Raw genomic sequence first — 26,032 nt, 5'->3', positions numbered from 1 at the left:
TCTCTGTTCTGTGGTGCTATGTTTCTCCCTTATACTGAAATGGAAGCATCCTGCTGTAAGGACCAGTATTGACTTAAGTCATCCTTATTTATTTATCGCTCAGAGTGCTCCTTCTCAGCAGGTCAGGAATTGGAAAATTCATGAATTCCTCATAATCTGAGTAGTTTGCCCAGTATCATGCTTAACAGATTTTATGCTATTAGTGAAAACTTTTTCCTGTTTCCTTTTCAAAATATGAAGCACTGAGTCTGTTATCAGAGACTGTACTTGTGGTACACAGCTATACCACAATTACAGAAACTCTAGTGTATTCACCCTTCTTATGCCAGGAAGTGATATACAATAGGTGATTTGAACAAAACCAGGTCTATGAGACATAAGCACAACATGTGGTGGCTTTCCTGGTATTTAACTCAGCAGAAGTGTTTCTGTGGAGTTTCCAGCCAGAGCACCACACAACAAGAATTCTTTTGTGATAGAGACACTGCTTACTCAAGTACTAGTCTGTTAGTATTTCAGTGACTATTTTAACACTGATAATTATTCAGCTGACCATTTTCAACATTGCAAAAAACCCCACCCTAACTCTCCTTGGCACATGGCTGAGGGGTCTGGAGGCCACGCTACCAATTAAATTTCTTTGATTGAATATTTAACCAATTCAGTAGGAAGTGCTGATGTTTCAGTGCCCTATTAAATTAAGTGTGAATTTTCATTTGAAGCTGCGTTTGAAGATCTTACCTTTTGTTTTTTACACTTTAACAAAACTGGTGTAACAAAACACAGACCGGAGACTTGAGGAAAAGTGGGGGATTGGAAAGTAAATAGTGGAGGAATTAAGGTATCTTTCCTTCCATAACCCTCTCAGTGGAATCCAAAAACAGCCACCAAAATGTAAATTGTTCTGGATGCAAAAGTATTTGTCTTCCAGCTACCATGTGAGTGAACACAGTCTGTAACTTACTGTTGGTGGTCTTGTTGTGGCTGCTCAGGAATGTGCCGAATAACTTCATAAACCGTACTTAGCATATTCTGGTCTGTGACAAAGTCAGAGCCAGGAGCAGATTGACTTGAAACCTAAAACCAACAAAGTATATTCCTACTGTAAGTACAAATATGAAAAGATTCAACAGAAATTAAACTGTTAATGTAACTTGTAATTTTTTAAACTTTTTGTCAAAGTTTTGCTTGTGGATTGAACAGGTAATGTCTGCTCGTTTATGTTTCATTTTGGGTAAGTTCTCATCACATAAATAGGAAGGCAAGTAATAGTTTTAAATTCATTTAGCCCCTTAACAGATTTAGGATGCAGCTTTCACATTTAATACAGCAAATATTTTATATTAATATATAAGTCAAGAAAGGAACATTTAATAAAGAGAAAAGCAGGAGAGCAGACAGTGAAAAAGCAGTAAATATTCAGGGCACAGGTTCAGAGTAAAATTCCCAATGACCTGTCAAAGAGAGAGAAATGCATGGAATTTCCATAAATCAAATAATATAGATTGTTCAGCATGTTAAGTATATTAATTTCCTCTTATGTCATGACAACAGATTTACCTAGACTCCACATCCATAAGGAATTACCAGTCTTTCTGCCTATACCCAACCTCCAGTTCTTCATTATCTCCACTTTCTTATTTTCCCCTTTCTCTGCTGACTAAAATGAATCAGTGGATCAAATGCTGACTTTATCTGCAATGCTATACATGTGAATAGCTGAACATAAACCAGTGGAGCTTCTCCTGTTCCTTGAAATTTTACTGGAAATTATAGTAGATTTCATTGCTTGTACATCCATCCTGTCATTCTTCTCTCACTGTTCTCTCCCTCCTGACCCACTAAGGCCAGCCACGATCCTGCAAGAATGTGATATGTTGATATGATCAGCTTAAGGGATTTAGAATCATAGAAGGTTTGGGTTGGAAGTCCCTAAAGATGATCCAGTTCCAACCCCTCTGCCATAGGCAGGGACATCTTTCACTAGACCAGGTTGTTTGAAGTCCAATCTGACTCTCAGCACTTCTAGAGATGTTGCATCTGCAACTGAGGCAACTTCTAGTTGCCTCACCATCCTCACAGTAAAGAATTTACTTAATCTAAATGTACCCTCTTCAGTATAATATCACAGTGTGCTTAAAGCTGTAATGATATAGGGCCTGATCTCTAAACTTAATAAGCCTCTTACTGGCACAAACTGTAACAGAAGCAGTTCAGCTTTTCCAAAAGTCTTTTATCTCTGGTGCTGTAAAAGACTTTCCTCTCCACCAACATTTGTGGTAGCACTTTAGCCCTATAAATGTATATTTCAAACATCTAACTCCATCAGAGAAGATAAAAATTAATCTATGTCTGGTTTTTTACATCATATGAGTACTAATCATAAAAACAAATCAGGTGTGAAAATGTGACCCTGTGACCATGCTTTAAGAGCTCTCCCTTACCTGACCAGACTGATGCTCTTCAAAGGTACAAGATTACATTGCTGGAAATTTTCCCAAGCAGAGGGAAACTTTCATCTATTTCCTCCCAGTTTTACAACTGCCCCTAAATTTCATGGCCCTTTTGATTTTTTTCCTTTGTCCTTTTACACCATATCAGAAGGATCTCCAACTGCTATGCAGTAATGTCAGCAAAGACACAATGCAAGGAAGCAGCAAATGTTGCAGGATTTTTTTCTGCTAGCAAAATTTCTTTGCTTAATTCCTCTCCACAATACATGAAACAAAAAAAAAATTATTTTTGTGAAATACAGCTGAGACTTACCTTACATTTACACTTTAAATAACCTCCTGAGACCTTTCTGCATTGCCAGGGCTGAATGTTGCATGAGCAAAAATATTAGGGTCAAGGGAGAAAATGGCATCGCTTGCCTGTGTGACACAAGTGGTTCAGTGCTACCCAATTACCCAACAATACTAACATTCTTTTAATATTCTTATAATATAGGGTATTTGAATGGAGATTGCTGTCTTTAGAGCTTGGTTATTCCTTACTTCACTATGTTTATTATGAAGTACTGAACTAGTAACACAGGAAAGAAAGAGCAAGTACTGGGTAAACAATAGCCATGAATATGGTGTCATACAGACATCCATAAAAAGCAACAGAAGCAAACCTATAGAAGGACTCTGGTACAGATGTTTAGTACCCCTAGAGAAATAGAAAAGAAACAGTCTGTTTATGATGTAAAATCACATACCCTAGAACCACTGGTAAGATCTGGAAAAGTGATGAACTCATATATCCCAAAATCATCCAAAGCACTTTCATGTCCTGAAGTTAGAACAAAAATTAAAAAAAGAGATGTAATATGAACCTGGAAAATAATGACTGCCAAGGTATTTTGCCCTAATTTTTAAAACACCCAAATACTGTTTATGTGATCTACTTTAGACCACTTCCCTGCCAAGCTCCTAAACTGGTCAGCTGCAGAGCTGGTGTGCTGATTTTGACGGACCTTCTGTGCTCAAGTGAATGTCCTACCTTCCTAAGCTTCATATACGTCCCTATCCTTGTGCATGTAGCAGTTTATGGTCTGCTCTGATGCTTTGGTAGAAAGGAATGGGAATAAAAGTGATATCTTTCCAAAGGATAGCTGGTCTCTAGCATCTCCTGCCTAGGATCATGAGGGAAGAATTGTGGAGGGAAAAGAGGCAGTGAAAAAAACCACTCTGGGTCCTGGTAAAACTGAGAAAAAGCAGTACAGAATATGGTAGAAGGTTATATATGTATACTGCAATGCCATTAACTCATTATTTTGATAACAATTGATGTCATGAATATTTTCCCTTAAAATCCTCCCATGATGTATCACCTCTTACTGCTAGTCCAGAATAACACTGATTTAAGTCATATTGGTGACAACAGTGGAATACAGGTATTCCAATCCCAGAATACCAGGATTAAAAGGTAGAATTCAAGACAACAGTACATACTGCTATGAGCTCCAGGCATGAGCTAAACCCATGCTGACTTCTCATTTAGGTCTTATCTTAATTAAGCTATCATAGAGGTGTGCAACCCAACACAAAAACATACTTTTCTTCCTTTCCCTTTATTTTTTTTTTCAGTATGTGGGGATGCTGTTTTTCTTTTCCAGGAATGGACTTTGACATTATATCACTCTTATTTCATTACCATTACCTGAAAATGCCTGTGCCTTTCTGTAATCAGCCTCTGCCCTAGAAAACATAAACGTGTTTCTCAGTTTGACATCATAAGCCAAGGAAAAAAAAATCAATATGATAAAATGCACTTCTCTGGATGGAAAGTACTTTTATATTTAAGATGAATTATTTTTCTACCTGCTCTGTAGCTTCTGTTGTATCACTGAAAAGAAGAAAAAGAAAAAAATTACTGTTTTTGCTCCAATGGTCCAAAAGAAGAGCCAATCTGTGCTTAACTTTTACATACCTTTATGTGGCCGATATCTTTTCCATAGAAATAAAAAGGCCATAGCTAGGATCAAAAATAATGAAATTCCTGTTATTACTGCAAGAGAAGACAAAGATTTTCCTTTCTGGGCCAGCTTTTCCAACCCTGTGACAAAGAAGATGAGTATTGTATTTAGTTCCTTGTTCTTGACTATGTGCTACAATGACACTGAAAAATGCACTTTTAAAAATTATTCTGAAGCTAGTAAACCTGCATAGAGATACAAAACATGCAAAATGTGGGTCTTGTGAATGGGTAATAGTTATTTTTCCCCATAGATCTCCTGAATTGAAAAATCCATGATACGCATATCAGTGAAGACTTCAAAGCAGATTAGTGCCTAGAGCCAAATGAAAGTCAGTAAGTGTAATCAAAAAATTAAAGCATCACAAAAAGGAGGTGCATATTATAACTTGAGGTATAGAGACACTGAACTACCAAAAAAAAAGAGTGAGGGAGCAACTTGTGCTAGATTGGAGGGAAAGCCTCCTAGTAGTCGCAGCTATAGAGCAGGAGAGGACAAAAGATCCATTAGATTTTTTCTAAAGATTTTTAGATTACTGACAGTCTGGTTGTTTATCAAACCACATCAGAAACCAATAAATTATCACAGAATCACAGAGTCAATTAGGCTGCAAAAGACCTCTGAGACCATCAAGTCCAACCTATGACCAAAGATCAATATGGCACTAAGTTCCATGTCCAGTCTTTCCTTAAACACCTCCAAGGATGGTGACTCCACCATGTTGTTTGTATTAATTTCTAAATATATTCAAAATATTTCTTTCCTTTGCTCAGGTCTTTTGCTAGGATATGCATTAGCAGGACTTTTCCAGCAGGATTTTCTGATACAACACAAACACAAATTGCATATAATTACATATGTAAAAGCACAAGGGAAACATTTGTAGTGAATTGACAAAGACAAGAATGTAAAAGTTAGGAAGTGCCAGACATATTTGTTTGTGCACTCTTAATTTTCTCCTTTTGCTCTGAATTGTGCAGAATTAATGTAATTAAAGGACATGTCACAATCCATACAGGAAAATTAATATTGTGTATTTGCTAGTGCCAGACTTATTAGTACAATTAAATGTGTATTATTTAGCTGGATGTGTTTCCAGTAGTTGATGAACTCCTCTGCAGAGGGCTAGAACTACTTACACCTACTTACACCTCCATGTAATTCACTGGCATTGTGCTGGCTACATGTGCAGTGGTTTTCATGGAGATTAAACATGAGGATTTCTAGCCAGATGTGTCCTAAAGATACGGGAAAATAAATCACTGGAATTTCACTGATTTTTTTTAATAGTCCTTCGGTGTACTGCTTTCCTTAGGAAGAAAAAGCCCAAATGCTGGAGAACCAGATGAGTCCTTAAAATTGTTATTTAAAGTGAGTAATTTCAAACGTAGACTCAAAAAATCACATCTCCATAGATGTGGAGTGCAGTGTAGAAACCAAAGACATGCTCTTTGCATGCATTTAACACACTCAAGCTGAATAACCTTGTAAACTGAGCAATGATTGGTCTTATTTTAGAGCCTTGGCTGAACTTAATGCAACTATTGATATAATTGTAGCTTATTAAAATGTTTTCTTGATGATTTTTAGGATTAATTAGGCGGCTGTCTATAGCACCACATAGGTGAGTTTCTGTCCCATGGGGTAGTTGTGTAAGGTCTTCTGAAAGATCAGTTCCTGTTGCTACTGAAAATGCAGTTTCCATACTTTGAATGCCATAGTCCAGGCTCTGTATCTAGGATTATGGTGGTAAGGAAAAGGAATATGGACAATATTCATAGTCTTTGCTTAGTATGTTTATTCAGTTGCAATAAGAATTTAGCCTGAGCAGCATCACTGAGAATGAACTGTGTGTGAATTCATCTCTCCTGGAATCAGTCAGTGCTGCTCTGCAAAGCATAGCCTTGACATCTCCATTTAGTGCTATTTGAATAAACACTCATCAAGAAAATGGCTGCAGACGGGGAAAATTTTCTTTTTATATTTTTAAATACACAGGATAAAATGTTTTAACAAGATTTAAGTAAAATATTTGTAATTAGGAAATGTATTATTTTAAGTGCAACCAAACATGAAGCTGTGGAGTCTTCCCTCCTTTTTGGCCTTTGAAAGGAAATCTAAGCTGAATATCATATCTTACATAAACTTCCTGGAGAAAGGTCATGTTTATTTCTATTGATACATAGTTCTGGTTGCATTTTCTTTCACTACTAACCACAATATTTAGTTTTTGAGTGCAGTATTCTTACTATGAAATTGCAACCTATCTTCCAGCATACTGAAAGTTCTGGATTCACGATGAATCAGTAAGTAGCCTGAATCATGGACATCTCTTCTTGTTTACCAGACTAACAAATTTGTTAGCTCTTTGCTCAGCACAAGTGAATCTGCTTTGTTAAATTTTCTAATAGGCAATCTAATCTGCCTCGCTGAACATTAATAGCATATGTTCCTTATCTGGAAATACTTGTATCCATCTGTACTGAGAAGAGATATCAGACTTCCTCGATATCTTGTTCTTTGCTCTATTCTTCTGGAGATTTTCTGAAAAACTGCTTTGTTGCCATTGAACATAACCATACAGGAGCTGAGGTTATAGTGTATGAGAAATAAAGATTTGTGTTCTTCAGGATCTAGCAATCAATCCAGAGATCCATAAATATGACAAGAAAATAATTTACATGAACACTGTAATAAAATCCCACAAAACTTCAGTATCTTAGTGGTTTGTGTTCCAAGCTGTGTCATACTGCAAGTAAAACCTGTATCCCACATAATGTCCAAAAGCCCCTTTACTATATTCTTAGCAAGACCTAAATTTTGATACATATTCTAATAATGACTTCCTTTTTCTGGGGCTGACGCTCCACTCAGATGTTACACTTTATAGCAATGAAGTTACATTCTTACCTACAGACATAACAACAACTGTGAAGTGAGTTTCATCTCGTTTCCCAGTCACATTGTTGAAAGCACAGCACATATAATCTATTGTCTTCTGGGCCACTTGATCAGACACAACTTCCAGATGGGGTCCATACTTGATTACTTGAGTGGTATTGTCATCCCTTTGAATCCATGAATAAGTATTTGGTGGATTTGAATCTGCTGAGCAGGCAAACAGTACAACTTCCCCCACGTCAACTGTAAACACTGCTCCTATATTCAGACCTTTGTCTGATTTGACTCTAAGTCCATAAGGTCCATCTGCATTGGAAAAAAAAAGAAATAAAATGAGAAAATCAATGTATATGATTAAAATTTAATCAGAAGTGTATCTCTAAAGTTAGAATATTCTAAGTTAGACTAGCCTTTAGAATGGCTAGCATTCAGTCATTTCAATGAAAAGGCTTTCAGTTCAATAACTGGATCTGTGCTAGGTTTATCTCAGGCTACACCCACTTAATACTGGTCTAATTGTTGTTTAAAGAAAAAGCATGGTCTAGGTATTTCTCAGCATGATAAAAAGAATAAAAACTGAAATCAGGTGGATTTCTATGAAATAAAAGAGCATGTCTTCTTCAGGATCATATTTGATTTTCTATTTCAGTGTCAAACTTACTGGCATAAGTAATTTCCCTACAAATTTAGAAGTGAACAAATTTGCCTTGTAATGTTACCTCCACTGCAATAATTTACAGTATAATAATTATTTAGGGAACTAACTTACAGATGTAATGTTGAGTGGGGTGTGCGTCAGATAAGTTCAGAACAATTTTTCCATAAATGACTGCTAGAATAAACTGTAACTTTTCCCCCATTGTAGTAGGTTTGTATGACTAAATAATACTTTAAATAATTAGAGAATACTTTAATTAAATAATTTAAAATACTTAAATAATTACTACTGTAATTGTGCTTTTTTCAAGTGCAAGTTCTTGTGCTGAAAGTTGTTTTTCTGAATATAGTTAGAAGAAGCATATGTTGCTCTATAGTCATGTGTTCATTACATAAAAATTGAGAAGATTAGTATTTTTAGTGTAACCTGCATAGAAAATGAGAAGAGAAACAATATACTTAAAACTGGAAGGGATGTAGGAGGTAGGCAGAAGAATCCATTGTTCCATGGGATTCTTGCCTTTGCCACTGGAAGTGAATTTAATTCTGTTTAATAACTGGCAAGTCCAGATGCATCAAGAAAGTTTCTTAAAACTCTTCTTTTTTATTAATTATAAACAATTGATCTACTTCCCAATACATTTTCTGTGCCATAGTGTTTTGTATATTACTAATATTGCATAAAATGCAATATATTTGACTGAAATATTAGAAGAATACTTCTCATGCTGCTTTTACTAGAACATTTCAGATCATTGGGGCTTTTACATCTTTACATGTTAAAATTATTTTTACAGTTATTTAAGTATAGAAATTAATGTAGAGAATATAATAATCAAAGTGTGCCTTATTAAATAACTTCTTCTAGTTAAAAAAAAAACAAAACCAGAAAACCAAACCCCAAAAATTTTAATGTTAATTCCCTGACGACTTACATGAATAATCAAAAATGTACAGAGCCAAAGAAGAAAATATGCAGAATATCTTTTTGGTAGGATCCTTGAAGGTCAGTAAAGCTGTCTTGTACAAAATGGTGTAGCACAAAATGGGCACAATACTGTGCCCGTTGCAGACAGTGGAATCTAGTAACAGTTCCACCTTTCTGTGGTTGCTGGAAGAATTAAGATAATGTAGCTGGGTTTGAATGGGAAAATCTCTGCTACATGAAGCTGCACACTTGTATATTTCAGACTTTATTTCCCACCAGGAAATTCAGGACAATGTTAGAATGTTCTCTAATACACACTTCTATTTAGTCTTTGTCTTTTTTTATGAAACTCATTATTTTTCAAGAACACCTAAGCCACCAGCATACAGCACAATCCATTTTGTGTGCACCTCTCTGTTTTTTCCTGTTTGTTCAGGCTTAGACAAGAGACTATAGACCACCACACATGACCTCCATTTAGTCTGCTTTTAGGTAAATGTCCATATTTCACAACATAAACTTGTCAATATTTTAATTTTCTCTACTTATTTCCTAGTGGTAATCGTTTTGCTGTCTCATTTTAAGGAATGGCCAACATCATGCATAATTACTTGGGAAATGAAATATAAATTCACTTCAGCATGGATCAGTGCTGTTCCCACCTACATTGCAATGGCCACTCTGAAGAATCATGGCTTTTCTTTAAGTTCTAGATTCTGGGCTCCTTCGTCACAGGCTCTGCAGCTCCTGAGTCACTTGCTTTATTGTCTCCAAGAGTCAGCTGATCCTGTAATGACCATTAGTGTGAAGACCTATATCCCACTATTTTGGCATGGCTGGCCTCACTTCAGCTGCATGTTTCTGTGGAAGGGGAGCTTTTCACAGGGGCCCACCTCTTACAGGTATTTACTTCCCTTTTTTTAAGATCTGAAATGAGAAGGGATGTACCTGCCTTTGACATTTTTCATAAATGAAATAAAGCCCCTCACAAATTATTTATAGGCAGGAACATACTTTTTTTTTTTTTTTTTTTTTTTTACTTTTCAAAGCAATTTAGTGGTTCTTCCAATCCAGTTCTCCATTCTTAGGAGAATTAGTTTTTATTTTCATGAATAATATGACTTTGACATGTGTTAACAGGGATTAATGGCAAGAAGAGCTGAGTGGTTTCCATGTCCCCCTTTCTGTAGTGGGTGGTTTGCCACAATCTGCAAAAGAATCAGAACGGAGTTCTGTTTTTCATCATTAACATAACTGTGCAGCATAAAGAGATAACAGTGAGAACTGTATTTTAATGAAAGCTGCAAGTTGAAAGAAATCATTATACAAACACTGACACACTCTGGCTGGGGAAGTAAGTTTGAAAAAAGCAGAGAGGTTATCTTAAGAAATTGCCAAATTTTGGCAAAATCTGGAGAGTGGCACTCCTTGCTGAAATCAACACAAGGATTGGGTAATCCTTCTGCTTTGCCCGGAGCAGTATTTTGCCCCTCCTGGGCATCATGCACATCAGGGTCCCTAAACAATGGGTAACTGACAGATATACACAGCTTCAAGGATGATTCTGAAAATCAGGAAATTAACCATTCTCTCCCTAGTACTAAGTATATTCTATCTTTTGGAAGACTTGAGGAAGAAAATCCCACTTAGTCTGCTGAGTTCAACTCCATCAACACAGTATAACACAGTACAACGGGGTCTGCTGCAGCCTACAGGAGAGCAGCTTCTTCCAGGCTTGAAATAATTTGTTTCTGAGCCACATGACTGCAATAGCCATGTTCCAGGCTGCATTATCATCATAACTAATGGAGAAGCAGGATAATATTAATAAGACATGAATTAAAAACCACTTTTCATACTCAGTAAAACCCACAATGACAGCCTTTGTGGATCCCTCAGCTCTAGTTTCCCTCTCCAGTATTCTCTACAGAAAACTGCCTCTTGCCTTAGTAAAACCAGTTAACTAAATGACGTGTAAAATAATAAATCAGTCCTTCTGAGTTACAATTTACTGCTCTGTGGGAGTATTTCCAATTGCTCCTATCACTACGAGACAGTTACAGTTTCCAAGCAGATGGCAGGTATTTACCGTGAGTGACCTTTTCTTTATCACCTCCAGTAACTCCCCCAAGGCAATGACATATGGCAGAGAGAGATCCCGGGGCCTGCTCTGGATTGTTATTGACAACCAGGAGCTGGGAGACAAAGTACTTCTGCAGGCAGAGGTTGAACCAAATTAGGTGACTTCATATAGCTCAGGAAGACCCCAATTCCCGTCATTGACTTGGATATAGAGAATACCACAGATATTTACAGTCTTTCAGAGTTGCATTGTTTGCTCTTAATATTTTTTTTCAGATTTTGTATTATGCACAAAGCATACCCACAGTTCTGATGAACGATATTCTGAAAATGCATATACAATAATATTTACACACATGGAGAAAAAGTTAATCTCAAGGTTTTTGATAGAGCTGTATATCACAACCATTTAATCAGCAAAAGATTCAAGAAATGTGGATACTTAAGTTGCTTTGAGATTTTAAAATTCTGGTAAACAATAGGTCAAAACCAGGTTTCTAGTTTAGAACTTGGAAAAATTTTTCAAATTTACACACAAAAATGTGTGTAATTAAGTGAGGAAGAAGGGAGGAAGCAGTACCAGAGCTGGGACTGAAGGGTACACATGTCAGAGCAAGTGTCCCAGACACCTGTCAGTGCAATCAGTGCTTTGGAGACAATCCTGTGTGTAACAACATGTGTGTAACATGTGGTCAGAAATTCAAATCTCACACGGCTGTGCAACAGAGTTGTCTGAAAGGTATCAAGAGTGGCAGATATTTTTCTAGCCTGACCCGACTTTATTGCATGGAAAGAAGGCTGTCAGGCTGGATACAGCTGGCTGCCAAATTCTGTGTATTCTTTGAGGACAGACCTGTATAAGGCCAATTCACAGCTCATTAAAGTGAGAAACGAAGTAGAGGAACTGCATTTATACGCCTTCAGGTCTCATTCTTAGCACTTTAAGCACATAAGTGAGCTGGGATTGTGACTACAAAAGCAGGTATATAAAAATGTGGTACCTTGTTGAAAGAATGTGTTGGTTTTGTTTTTTTTTTTAAATATAGTAATGATAAATTAAAGCTTTATCAATGCTGGTTATTTCCTAGTTTGTAATAACTCCTCTGTCTAATGAAATGGAAGCTCAATTAATATTTTCCCTGTTTAGGACTCTTTTCAACTGCTTCTTCAAGTCTGCACTGCTGTCAATTTTATAAGCTACACATAAGCTTATATCAGCTCACATCTAACAACGTCCCTGTTAATCTCTACTAACTTAGGCAGCCTTTTTCTCTTCTTCTGGTGCAGTGTGGAGACCACCCCCTGCTCCTCATTCTTTAGATGCAAGTCATTCCCTTATCCAAATTTTCCAAATTATAACAAAAAACACCCAAACAACTAGAAGCATAGATAATCAGAGATGAAAGGAGATGAAAGGAGGAGGAGGAAAATATGAAAGCTAGAGATGTAGGAGATGTAGGTTCTGAATATGTTGGTAGTGCAGTCACAACAAGTTGAGCATGGACGGCCTACCAGCTGCCAGAGCCTGGAGAAATCATGAATGCACACCAGCCCTTGGCTGGACAGGAATCCAGTTCCAGTCCTTGCAGTGTTCCTTCCAGACTGGGCCACTGGGTAAACTGGCTGGATCTGAACAGGATTGGTGGCAAAGTAGGTCCTGGCCTTTCAAATTTCAGCTCTCCTCTGAGAAGGATAATTCAACCCCTGAGGACATGAGGATTAGAGCATAGCAGGTCATGTACATGTAGCATGTGCTACTTGAAAATTGAGGAGGCACTGGGAATTTCTGACGTGGACCAAAATGACAAGGCCCTAAGATTTATTGTATAATTGTTGAATGGTGATTAAATCAATCTTTTGTTTCCTCCAACTCAATTAATTTATTACTCAGGTGCCTTAATTTCCAGTCAAAATACCTGTCTACCTTATGGTTTATTCTTCTGTAAAAAATGGTCTTTATGCAACTCTTGCTCCCTCCTATTTCCTGTTTGATGTGGAATGTAATCACTTCTTTCAGCTCTAATTTTGTTAAGCCTGACTGAGGTCTCTGTGTCTCTTCTCCATTCCTGTCTTTCTTTTTTTTCCAGTTCAAGATCAGCATTCTGGGATCTGCAGGGACTGCATGAAGTACTGTACATGTGGTGTTATCTTCTGTGTGCCATCAGCATTCCCCTTGTTTCCTCATTGGAAATCCATTGCCCACTCCCCTAGAATTAAATATGTCTTTTTCATGCCTGAATCATGCTGTTAGTTCATAGATATCTAGTGATAGCTCAATCACCTAGGCTCGGTGCCTTGATATTTTCTAATCAATCTTGATCTTATCAGCAGAAGTTCATGTTTTTTATTCTCTGAAAGGGCATGCCCTTTTACTTTTTTATAGCAAATTTCATCCCAGCTCTATTACTCTGTCAAGATCATTGAGTCCTCCTATTTAATGTCATACATGAACTTCATTGAGATACTGTCTTCTTTCTGGTGCCATTAATGGAAGTATTAAAAAGGACTGTACTTGAAATGATCTTGAGGAAATCCACTAATACCAGTCCTTCAGCCTGGTACTTCCTGTGTTTAGCTTTTTGATACTATTTGGTGTCTCCATTTATAACAACATTTTCATGTATAATGATCTCATTATTTTTTTCCTTTGAGTCACATCTGAAGACATCTGAGGAAATCTTGAAGTTTCTATTTGAATTCTGCGGATAGGACTGATCTTCACATCTATACAACACAGAATAATTTTTTTATCCCGTTTTAAGTTAGAGCTATTACAAACAAACTCATTCTGAATGCAAGCTCACATACAATGTTGACTCAACTGTTTTCTGTCTGTTTTCTTAGTTGGAGGCATACCTTCCAGCAAAATCATTCATACAAAGATAATAATGAATATTTCATATACTCACAATATATGGTTGGTGCAATTATCTCACTTTCCATTGCACTGACAGGGTTAGATACCAGACAGCTGTAATTCCCAATGTCTTCTTTTACTACAGGAACAATTAGAAGTGTAGCATTGTTTGATGAAAAGGTATAATTAGGGCCAGCATGAAGACGTTTCCCATTTTTCATCCACTGGTAAGCTACCCTTGTACCTCTATCCACAGTACATTTTAGGGTAATATTCCCTACATACTCCACTACTCCTGAAGATGGTTCAGTATGTACAGTTGGCTTTGTGACTGGAACTGTAAAATAAACACATATGAAGAGTTGTTAAAGTGACAAGCCATTATATTACAGTCTTCATGGTCAAGACCATTCAAATAGCAATCATCATTCTCTCTGGAAATTACTAATACTTCTAATTTTATCTCTTGCATTTAAAGGTTAAAAAAATAATTTTCTCAGCCATATTCTCAGCTGGTGACTGTAAGAATTGTAATGGGACATAAATAAAACCAGACTGTTTATATTACTGGTAAGATGATAAGGGCTGCAGTCATGTGTACCACGGTCTCTTGCCTCATATACAAATCACTGAGTCCAAAGAAATGAAAGGAGCACAAAGCATGGCACTGCCCACCGTGTGACCTCTCAGCATGACTGCCCACACCTTTTCCCACACTGGGCACCACTGATATCTGGGTGATTTGTCATGAGGATATCTGCAGACTGGGACAGGTTTGGGAGTTAAATGGTAGCTACAGCTTTATCACCTCAAGATGTCATTCATCTCACTCCTTCCAAGGCTAATAGTTACAGGGTTCCCTCTGTATAATCCATAACTTACAGAAGCCTCTTGTCATCTTTTTAGATAATTCTTTCCCACTTCCACTTTTTTTTTTTTACTTTTTTTTTTTTTTAAGTACCTAATGAAGAGAGCGAAGCCTAAAGAGGGAAATTCAGTACTTTATGAATTCAGATCTGGGCTTCTTTTATAGACACAGGGCTACAGTCACCAGCAAAAATTAATGGCTCCTCTTTGATACAGGAGGTAAAGTTGTTCAGAGGAAAATACTATTTGAAATTCAAAGCATCCTCATGATAGCACAACAGAAACTTATAAAATCTTATTTTTTAGAAGTCTGTCTAATTTCATATTAAATGTTTCTATACCTCTTCAGTTTTTTACTTATGTTATAGAAACATCAGTTCATATACTAACTTTGCATAAAGGTGACATATTTTAGTATTCCCTCCAGCAGCAGTAGAAAACAACATAACTTAATTGTTAGCATTTATTCATGTATGGTTGCATAAAATGAGACACCACTGTAACTGGATACTTAAGAACCAGGACTTCAAAACTATTGTAATTTTATTTTTAAAATGAAGATACTATCTTTTACTAACTTACCATAAACAGCTACTTGAATCTTTTCACTTGCAGCTATGGTCCCATTTCCATGGACGTTGACTTTTACAATGTAGTTGCCTTCATCACTAAGATGCAATGGATTAATCCTCAAAGATGCATTTGGTGGTATAAGGGTGAACTTGTGCTGGTATTCCAAGTCTGGAACTACTCTTTGATTTACAGAGCCAAGCAAGTATTTTGGGTTACTTTGAGACCTCTCAAAAAGCCAAATTATCTGGATTTCAGAAGCTGTAGCATTGAAATCATAGTCAACAGAAAGATGAAGAGGTTGCCCCTCAATACCATGGATAGTGTGAGATGGTACTGTCAATTTCAAGGCAGAACAAATCCCTGCACAAAAATGAAAGAACAAACAAATAAACAAACCCAAAACACAAATGGAAACCCCAGGAAACTCAAATGAGAAATTCTCACAGTGAAAAAACTCTCAAGGCTAAAATTTACAGTTTTTGCATGGTAATAGCTAATTAAGACTAAATTCAAGAAACAATACAAAGCTTGCAAAAGTCAAGTATTCCAATCTTAGGGAACTGGCAGAATTCAGCTTTGCTGTTAGTATTCACAAAAGTGAAATTTTCAGTCACATGATTAATACTGCTTTCCAAGAATTCTGTCTCTGTTATGGTGCAAAAAGGCCACTCCACATCCATTTCCCATATGTTTTTTAAAATAATTTTTCCTTGTGCTGGCCTAAGACATATTTATAAAACACTATTAAAGCTTTAGTCTTGGGACTAAGTGATTGATTTGCATACTAACTTTTCCACGGCGCTCATGAGAACAGCAACGATGTAAAGAATTGACATTAATGAACAGATCTCACAACACCATCTTAACTGATAGGACTTTAGAGATGAAGGATTTAAGCCCAGAGAAAATGAACAGCAAAATTACAGACTCATTTTGGATGATCAATTTGAAATACTAAGGACACAGTTTTTCAAAATACATACAAAAACATATTAGTATGTTCAAGATGCAACTCCAATTGACTCAAGTTGCAGGTTTGCTCAGATTTGTGCTCCATACTGCTGGAAAGCATGCTGCAAGTTTTAAAACACCCTAGGAAAAAGGCAACTTCTTATAAGTAAAAAATGTAAAAACTATGATTTAAGTAACCCATCTGCTACTGCATAAGAACACACTGAGAATGCACTGCCCTCAACATGCAGTGCTTCCACCATGCACCATATATTCTCCTCCTGCTAATGATCATTTTTGGTTGGACTTGATGAACCTTGAGGTCCCTCAAACCTGAGATTCTCTGATTCTTGACATGCTTCCAGATACCTGTAATGAAAAAGTAACCTCTCAGCTGATGTACATGGAATGTGTTTCTACCTGGGTGGGTAGGGAAGGGCAGAAGGAGCAATGTATGAAAAATATGTGACTGTGCTCATTAATACAACGCAGAGTTAACTTTGTTTCTTAAATTTCCTTCTTTTATATCATTATTGTTTACAACAGTAGTCAGTAAAGGTTCATTTATGTCTAATTTCCTAAGTTATGTGACAGAAAAAAAAAAATCAATTCAGTAGCATAATGTGGTATCTGTACATGTCTTTTGAGTTAGAATCATCAAATTTCAGTGCACAGTTGTTTGCCACGAGGTAATTGCAAAGAAAACTTGTTGGGCATGAGGGTGGGGACACAAAAAGGGGGAAATGGTTACAGATTGTGCAGTAATGCCAGTAATTAATGTCAGAGGTACCCAGGAAGGGTGTGCAAAGTAGCAGAGCAGAGATGGACTGTGAGTGGACCGGCTCATGGGTAGCCAGCAATGCTGTACAGAATCCACCCCAAAAAAGTAATTTTGGGGCTGGCTTCCTTTTTCATGAAGCTGAGCAATATTACACTCAGCTAAAGACAGCTCACAGCATTTCTGAGGGCATGGCAGGGAAGCCAAAGGAAAATGCTGCAGAATACTAACAGGGAAATCTACAAAAAGACAGTGAAATCCTTTGACAGAAAGTCTGGCAAGCCCTCATTAATGGGGGCTAAGGAGGAAGCAGGCAGAGGGCTTCAGGCTACATGGACTTTAATTTGCAAAGGACTGGCTGGGGTTCAGCTGAGATAGGAGGAAAACAGGGTGTAAAAAGAGGAAGAGTGTAGAAAAATGTGGAATGGCTTAAGTGGAGGATACATAGGACACATATTTTTACATGCTTAACTTTCTAGATGAAAAACCTAAAATGGATGATGCACATCAAATGGAAGCCTGCTCCCCTACCCTTTTTTAACAGTAATTGTAACCTGCTGTTCTTGCAATTTTCTAACACTGCACAACTCTTCAAGGCTTGCTAGACTCTGGTTAACAGGACATTAAGTATTTTATTGGTTGTTCTAACACTTCTCAGACATCAATATGCTCCCTGACAATAACACAGTACAAATCAGATTTAAACTGCTGTTGTCCACTTGAAAAAGAGAGTAACTCCTCAACAGAATCCTTCATGAAATATTTAATGTTGGAGATCTATTTCACATAACCTACCAATTATAAAACCACCCGTTTCAATTTTTAGATGAACTGGAATAAAGTCAAAACCATCTCTCAAATAGATAGACCTGTAATTAAAAGATCTGTCCATATACTTACTCATTCTTTAAATAAGATGCTGTTCAGTTTTTGGGTTTATTTAGCTGTCAGTAGGTGATTGTGCTGTGGGACAACATGTCAATAGCAAAAGTAGTGCAATCATAAAATATGGAAAGCAAGTATTTCTCATAGATCTGTTTGTGCAAAAAACTTAGCATAACCTAAGCCAGTCTTGTGAGCACCAGGAAAACTGGAACCACCAGTATGGAAGGTAACAGCATAATACTGAAAAGAGAATCAGGGCTGGAAAACTTACTTTCTTTGCAGCTAAAAACTGTTGGAATAGAAAATGCAAATAAACTTTGTTCCATTTGATTCACAGGAAAAATTTGATCTGTGTAATGTCGTGGAAAGATATTTTGATCTGCAATTAAGGAAATTCTTTAAGCTAGGACCAGAGGTGGTGAGGGCAGAAACCCCATTTTCCCCTCAGTCCCTTCAGGAGTGGCTTTGGATAACTCCAGTTCTTGCTGTTCTCTCTGGATTTCCTGGGGTGATTTTGTGGAGTGCCAACATCCCACAGGAGCTTCCCCATGGCTGGTAGGGCAAGGGAGAAGGCAGGACGAAACTGGGACAAATTATTAGATAATGGTGTTCTGTCAAAGGCAAGTGTTTTACAGGAGCAGTGATGAAAGTATTCCGGCCTCAGCAGAGATCATATTTTCTGCTATCTGGAATATTCTTTATTGAGAGGGTTATCCTCTTCACCTAAAGTGTTGTCAGGCATTGGAATGGGACACCCAGGGAAGCGGTAGAGTCACCCTCCCTGAGAGGGGGGTACTTCAAAGATGTGTAGATGTGGCACTCAGGAACATGCTTCAATGGTGGAATTGGCAGTGTTAGGTTTATGGCTGCACTTGATGCTCTTTAGGGTCTTCCCCAGCCTAAAGGGTTCTATGATTCACTTGTATTAGACTAGTTTTGATTTTTAATTTAAACTGCAGACTGTTATGACTAATCCTTGAATTAATGTTAACAGCAAAATCAAGCTTTTGTGTCAAACTAAATTCATATTTATAAGGCCCAAATTCCATAAAATTTAAGCCTATCCCTACAGCTTTACAAATATAATACACCTTTTTCCAATATGATGTCATTCCAAAACCTAATTTTTGTATCATGATCGTAAGGGCTGAACCACAATGACCTCCATTTGGAGCTCAGTGATCTGTGCTTTGCTTCCATCTCACTTTGCTATCACCAGTATTAGCAAGCACAACAGAATTGTTGTTGACATAAAACAAGGGCTGCAGTTTTAGTTTAAATAAAAAACTATGACATAACTTTTGAGTTTATGGCATAAACTGAAACCTGCCTAGCGAGGTTTTAGCATTTTCTGAATTTAACATGCACATCTCCTTGTCAAAGTGAGTTTGGATTCTCAACTGCTTTTCACCAGAGGGTTTATTTAGCTCTTCAGCTCTCCTGAACTTGGTGCAAAATGTCACTAGATCAGTGAAATATTTTTTTTTCCCTTTTTACAAGTATGTTTATTTGTGGGAAAAACCCCAAACCTAAACAACCCAGATGTAATGGTCCAGGAAAGCTGCAACTTCTATACCTCCATTTATGTAATGGAAAACTTGGGCATACTCTTCCCTGGATTGGGATTTTTGCCCAAAAGTTCCACTGAGCTTTGTTACAGGGCTTAATTTTATTTGCTGAGGTCAATGCCTTCAGTGGCCTTTGTGTCATGTCTCCAATGCATCTGATTCCCATCATGATATGAAATATGAGCAGCACATTTCCCTTACTAGAAAATGTGTATATCAGGGTAAGGATGTAAGACTTCCTGGTGAATAAACCTGTACCCTAAAGCATTCTGCTTGCATGACAATAACTCTTGTAGGATTTCATTGAAAAGTACCCAAAAAAAGTGGTAAAGTAGATAAAGCACAAAGTCACTGTTTTTTATTGACCAAATAATTTTCATTTTTAAAGAAGAGATCCAACAACCATCATATAAAACATCAATCATTATGAAGCCAAAAGTCTTGGAAAAGTATTAAGCTCAAAATCAAGGGAACTAGGTGACTTTATAATAAGCTGGAACTGTGAGGTTCACAAAGAAGATAAAAATTGTTCCTATACATGAATGATTAGAGGTTGCACTATTTTTATACTATTATATATTTCTTCTGTTGACATTTACAAAAACAAATATAGCAAAAGGTAATTAGAGTAGTTTGCAGAAATAGGTTAATCTAACATTTGATCACAGGATATTTCTGTCAAAGTAGATAGAACATCTATTTTTCATCTACTGCATGGGTAACAAAAACTGCACCCAGACACCAAACAAATGCACTATTAATGGGGAGATATTCTTCAGTTGACTAAAAGCTTAATTCAGTTTCAATACCAATTATATTTAGATACATATAAATTAATCATAAAGAAGTGAAAAATAATGTATCACTGCTGTCTCAATAAATTTTTAAAGAACTGTGTAACAGCTTCTGTATAATCTTTGGCTTCTAAGCCAGCCAAAGCTTCTGTCCAGCCTTACTTGTTAAAAAGAATGCACAATGTATATGTTACTCAATAAAATGTAACAGTATGTATTTAATCAATATCCATGTTTTTTATATGTAGATTATGTATATTTAATCAATGCCAAGTTTTACACAGAGATTATGTATAGCATTCATTTTTGTTCAGCTGCTAAAACTTTAGCTTCACTCATAAAACAAGGTGCCTCTACCTGATGAAAAACTTTTAGGCTATCTTCCTGAAATCAAACATCTGACAATACAACAGAAATATCTTTAAATTTATAAAGATAAATCTTACAGAATCAATTAACATTTCCACAATCACAATCAAATATAATTCATACTGTATCTTACCTACAAGCAGAAAATACAGTTTGCACTGTAAGTCCCAAAATAAGTTGGCTAAAGGGCTCCATGAAAGCATCCTGTCCCACACAAATGCCACCTTCTCTGCACTAAGCCAGGGCTTGGACCTGCAGCTGCTGGTTTATTTGCTAGGGAAATCAGCAATGAGTTAACAGGTCCTATCCTGTCCCCTGCCTTATGTGATTTGAATATGTGTATACAAAGAACAAAGGAGTGGAGCACCTGTTAGATGAGGACCCATCTTCATTGCCTCTGACTTTATCATAACCCTTCCCCAGCAGTCACAGCAAATATGACACAGAATGTAATAAATGGGGCACACAATACAAAGTACATTTAATTAATAGGAGTAAGTAAACGCACCAAGTGAACAGGTTACACAGTTATTAACTTCCTTTAGTTACAGTTTCATAAAAAACACTGTGATACTACATGCTTAATTCAAAATAAAATTAGTATTCAGAATATTTTTTCAGAACTTTTCTAATTACAGCCTCTCATTTTCTGTGACAAAAAAACATTAAACAGCTGTTAAAGAGCCTTACTAACTTCTTCTTAGCATTTTCATGCCCATAACTTTTCTGTATTTTTTTACTCAACATAAGTTTAACTCAGCAAAGAATTAATTCCCTTCCTCTAAACAACATGTGATGTCAAATGCCTCTGAGATATCTTTGAAATGAAAATCCTATGGCTAGAGTGGACAGCTTACTACAGCTGTTAACTGCTGATTATTGTTTCTTCTGGATTAACTTACATCAGTTTAAATTAATATTAATGTAGGGTTTGGATTTTGTCCAAAGCTGTCACTCACCATACAAATCAGCAGCCAACTGGACAAACCATACTATTACCTGTGCAGTAACAGTTTGCAACAGCAAATATTAGCAGTGACAGAGATAGTTTAAGCATACAAAACCACACAATATTTTTCACTAAATAGTTTTTGGGCAGACTGTTATGGATTAACAAATAGACTAGACTGTATCCTGCGTTGTGCAGGAGCAACTGGTAGGAAGGAATTGGCTCCCCCTCATTGTGCGCTAGGAGCAGGGGTCCAGCAAGATGCTGAGCCCCCATCAGAAGGGCTGAACACTCAATATTTTCTTTAGTTAAAGAGAGGTGAAAACACCCAGATGCTTCCAGGTCCAATATAAAAAACACAAGGGTTATTCCCGGTTAATAAAGCAGAAGTAAGTGGTCCCCCCAACATATGTCAGGAGATGAAGAGGGTATTTCACTATTCCTAGAAGCTTTCTGGCTCCATTGTCCTGCCCACCTGAATGTTGTTGTTTATAACCTGCTTAATCCACCTAACTGTAGGCTTGATATATCAAATTGCAACCTTTCATAAAGCCTAGGATAGAAATAATTATCTACTCAATTTCACTATGAAATAAAATATTGGTCATAGGTTCTAATTAAGTTCTAACCGAAATGATGGGATGTTTAGTATTGGAATAAAACCTGTCTTGGCACTTTAAATGCCCCATATAAGCAAAGAAAATAATACTAATAAAAGGAACAGATTAGCACAGTAATGTTTTTCAATTGTGTCCTGTCATTTCCAGCATTTGAATATATTCTTGATGTCATTAATACACTACAAATTTTTACACGAACTCACACAAATGTCACGCATGTGTAAAATGGATTTTTTTTCTTGTAGAATTGTAGCTTGCGCTAGTTGTTAAATGGCATTTAGACTTAATACAAATCAAACCTCCTTTTCAATAGAAGCAACTACATTAAAGCAACACTATTTGCACCAACATTCTGCAAATTTTAGTTATTTAATTAATGAGAAGTAACTTTGTTATGTGCTAAACTTGTTCGAGGCTTTCCGCAAAACAATGACACGATATTCCCAACAGCAGCCAGAAGTAATGAGCTCCTGCTAAAGGCAGCAGGGAGGGACGGTGGGTCCGGACCCTCCCTTTGTCAATGTGTCGTTTCAAAGACACCGGCTCGTACCTGCCCTGCCCTGCGACAGCGCCGCAGCAGCTGGGCCGCTGGGAAACACGGGCATCAGGAAACGCGCGGAGCTGACCGCCGTGCACTCGAGAAGGAAAAACCCTCTTTTTCCACAAGTAAGAGCACGCCACAGTGGATGTGCCGGTAGAATACCGTCGAATGCTGTCTCCACTTAAGCAAAGACTGTAGGATTAATACTTTCTTTTCTTGTGCTGATATAAAGTATATTTAAAAAGCTATCTGGTGGTTTTTGGTGTGCGTGTATTTTTGGTTGTGTATCAATGTTTTGGGGACTACATCCATCAGCCGTGAACTGGCCGGACGCGCCCTTTTCAACACCCGAAGTAACCCGAGACAACCGCGAAATTCTCCTCGTCTGCGTGTACGCTCTAGCTCGCCTCCACAAACAGAGCCTCGCGCCGCCTTCTGAGCCAGCCCCTCCCAAATCTACATAAGCGAGCCTCAATGCTCGGACAGGGCTGTGCCGGGGCACCGCGGCTCCAAGGCCCGGCCGCGCTGCCGGGAGTTGTAGTCGTGCCGGCGGGGCCGGAACTACCGCTCCCAGGGAGCCGCGGGCGGGCGCGGTCAGGTGGCGCCCAACATGGCTCCGCCGTGCCCCGGCGCCTTGCGCGGCCGCTGAGCGCAGTCGGGGCGGCGGTGGGGCCATCATGCAGAAGATCAAGTCGCTGATGACCCGCCAGGTGAGCGGCTCTTCTCGGGGGGCGGTAGGGTACCGCCGCGGCCGTGCCAGGCTTTCCTCGGGGCCGCCGTGCCCGGGCACTCCGGAGAGACGCCGGGGCGCGGGCATCGCCCTCTACCCTGCCCGGGGAGGGAAGGCTTGGGGCGTGTGAGCTCTTGCTGCACACACATCCCCCTTGTTTTTCTCTTTACGCCCAGAGATGGAAGCGTGCGCAGGTGCCAACGCGTAGCTCGTGTCACAACAGAGAAATCGCTGTTGAAGATGACAGGGCGGGCCTGTCTCAGTTTGCTTTTTTGAGATACAATTTTGAGCGCTGGGATGTGGTTCTGTAACATGGCTTTGTCTGGCAGCAGATGCTTTTGGTCTAAAAGGAGGCGAGGATGAGGAGGTGCCAGGGACATACTTGGGTGGGCACATAGCGAGTGTGTGCCAGAGCACTCGGTGTGTCTGTCAGCTCACTGCTGTGTGCCACTTATACCGGTTGTCTCCAGGATTATGTAGCTCTAAGCCTACGTTTGGACCAATATTTCTAAGGTTGAGAGTCCTTTTAAGGAAGTATATCCACAGAACATTCCAGTTATTCACATATATAAGATACCCTTGAAAAGAAGTCTGTTTATCTGTGTCTAATTGGAGAATTTAAAAAAAATCACTTGTGTCACCCACATCAGATACTCTAGATAGTTATAGAAAATCATGAGAAAGTCATAAACTTTTTTTTCCCCTAAAACTATGCCCTCAGAGTGGTGATCCTTATGCAGGTGGCAGGGCTTAAAAATGAACACTTGTGTGAAAGTGGAATTGCCAAGATAATGTTCTGTTCCGCTTCAGTAGAGGGGTACATGATTTGTTTTCAGCTTGACTAGGAGTGCTAGGAAGCCTGCCCAGTGTGGAGATGATGTTTTCTGATAATGATACGACTTAGGCAATTTGCAGTCATTTGGAAGGATTAGGTTCTATTTACCATTTGATAAATGAAATCTTTTATTTCTTCTGGAGGTAAGTCACTAGAACTTCATATTTTTGAGAGGACTTGAGGAAGATTTTGTGTGAAGTATGTGAAACTGCATCAGTTGCTTTGCTTGTTTCTTACTTCAAATTTCTGATCCATAGCAGTGAGTCACCTTTGATGGTGGCAGCTGCAGAGGGAGGATATTTTGAAATGATGTGCAACAGAAGCTGAGAATCAAAACCAAAATGGTGAGGTTTTGCATCTTGGGAGGATGAAACTGTTGTAAAATGTAATAGTTACCATTGAGATGACATACAACACTTTGTCAGTTTCAAAGAATAAACACAAACTTTCTCACCATTATCTAACATAGTACTTGGATAGGTCCTTTTAGAAATAGAGGTACCCAGGGCCAGAAAGTGGCTTGGCAAAATATTATTGAGATCGATCACAAGAGCAGGAAGGAAGTTCCCCTGAAACTTGTGACTCACAGGAGCATCCTGAAGTCTCAAGGAACGCTGGAGTCAGAACCATGTCTGAAACTTGAATGTGTAGATTCATTTCTGCCCAGGGAGCCAGCAGAAAATATGTTAAGCAGCCTGTTCTGTGGGATGGGTGCATGAAATGGTGAGATGCTCTTTCAGGTTGTCAGGAGAAGTTGTGGATGCCCCATCCCTGGAAGTGCTCACGGCCAGGCTGGACAGTGCCTTGGGCAACTTGATCTAGTGGAAGGTGATCCTGCCCATGGCAGCTTGGAACTACAGGATCTTTAGATTCCTTCTAACCCAAACCTTTCTCTGATAATTGTGAATATGTTTGATATTCAACAAACATACATGCTGTTTATGTGGCTATATCTGTTTTAAGGAGTAATAATTATATAAAGCAGCTAATGTGGACTATGCAACCTTTTCAGTTCAGATACACATAGGGAAAGCCAGTCCTAGTAGTGGAATATGGTAAGTAGAAAAATATGCCATCAAACAGAAATAATCTTGCTATAGAGTAGGTGGCATCTAACTTGAATTCAGTTATTTGATTCCATTAAATCATTAAGTTAGTGGAACAAAGTATGCTATGTTTTTTGGACACAGGCTCATTCTAAAAATTAAGATAACATCTGGACATTGACAGGAGGATGTGAGTGTTATAAAGAAAATGTTAGTGAACTGTACTGAAAAGATACATATTGCAGCATAAAACTGGAAATGCTTAGATGTTTAAGAAGCATAATTTATATACTAATGGTCTTGCTTAAATGTTTCTAGAATGAGGTCTTAGCCTTCCAGCTACATGTCAGAGTATTGAGGGACTTATAGATATCTATTCAACATCAGCACTTGATTGTAAGTTACGTAAAGGAATTAAACTTAACTGATTATTAAAATTCTTTTGAAGGGTCTAAGAAGTCCTCAGGAGAGTGTTAATGACCTCAGTCCTATTGAAAGCTTCCGGGTTCCTACTAAGGTATGATACAACATCTCTCCCCTCCCCATTCCCTTTGCTTTTAGTTTTTCATTTTATACTTAAATGACATTTTGTTGTGTCTTTTTTTCCCCTTAACACCAGGTTTGCTGTTGTTATTTTTT

At 38.0% G+C, this 26,032-nt stretch overlaps 2 protein-coding genes across 2 annotated transcripts in view; one reads left to right on the top strand and one right to left on the bottom strand.

Annotated features, from left to right (window-relative positions):
• Nucleotides 1-960: 960 nt before the first annotated feature.
• On the bottom strand, nt 961-20,879 carry HEPACAM2 (HEPACAM family member 2). Its single transcript, XM_005518800.2, is given in 10 exon segments — nt 961-1,077; nt 3,203-3,276; nt 4,147-4,184; nt 4,308-4,332; nt 4,417-4,542; nt 7,373-7,669; nt 13,940-14,224; nt 15,337-15,687; nt 20,806-20,834; nt 20,836-20,879. Coding segments are annotated over 10 exon segments (1,374 nt in total). The 5' UTR covers nt 20,868-20,879.
• A 2,452-nt stretch (nt 20,880-23,331) lies between these two features.
• Nucleotides 23,332-26,032, top strand: part of VPS50 (VPS50 subunit of EARP/GARPII complex) — a 76,499-nt gene continuing 73,798 nt past the window's right edge. Inside the window, exons 1-2 of the mRNA XM_005518801.3 lie at nt 23,332-23,492; nt 25,842-25,910. Of these exons, the coding sequence (XP_005518858.2) occupies nt 23,460-23,492; nt 25,842-25,910 (102 nt within the window). The 5' untranslated portion in view covers nt 23,332-23,459. The remainder of the gene's footprint in view (nt 23,493-25,841; nt 25,911-26,032) is intronic.

Source organism: Pseudopodoces humilis, chromosome 1 (genome assembly GCF_049639895.1).
Source record: "Pseudopodoces humilis isolate 2021_Gansu_Grassland_sample_001 chromosome 1, ASM4963989v1, whole genome shotgun sequence".
Classification (NCBI taxonomy): Eukaryota; Metazoa; Chordata; class Aves; order Passeriformes; family Paridae; genus Pseudopodoces; species Pseudopodoces humilis.
Note: the sequence above shows the minus strand (reverse complement) of the source record. Positions and strands in the feature narration are given on the sequence as shown.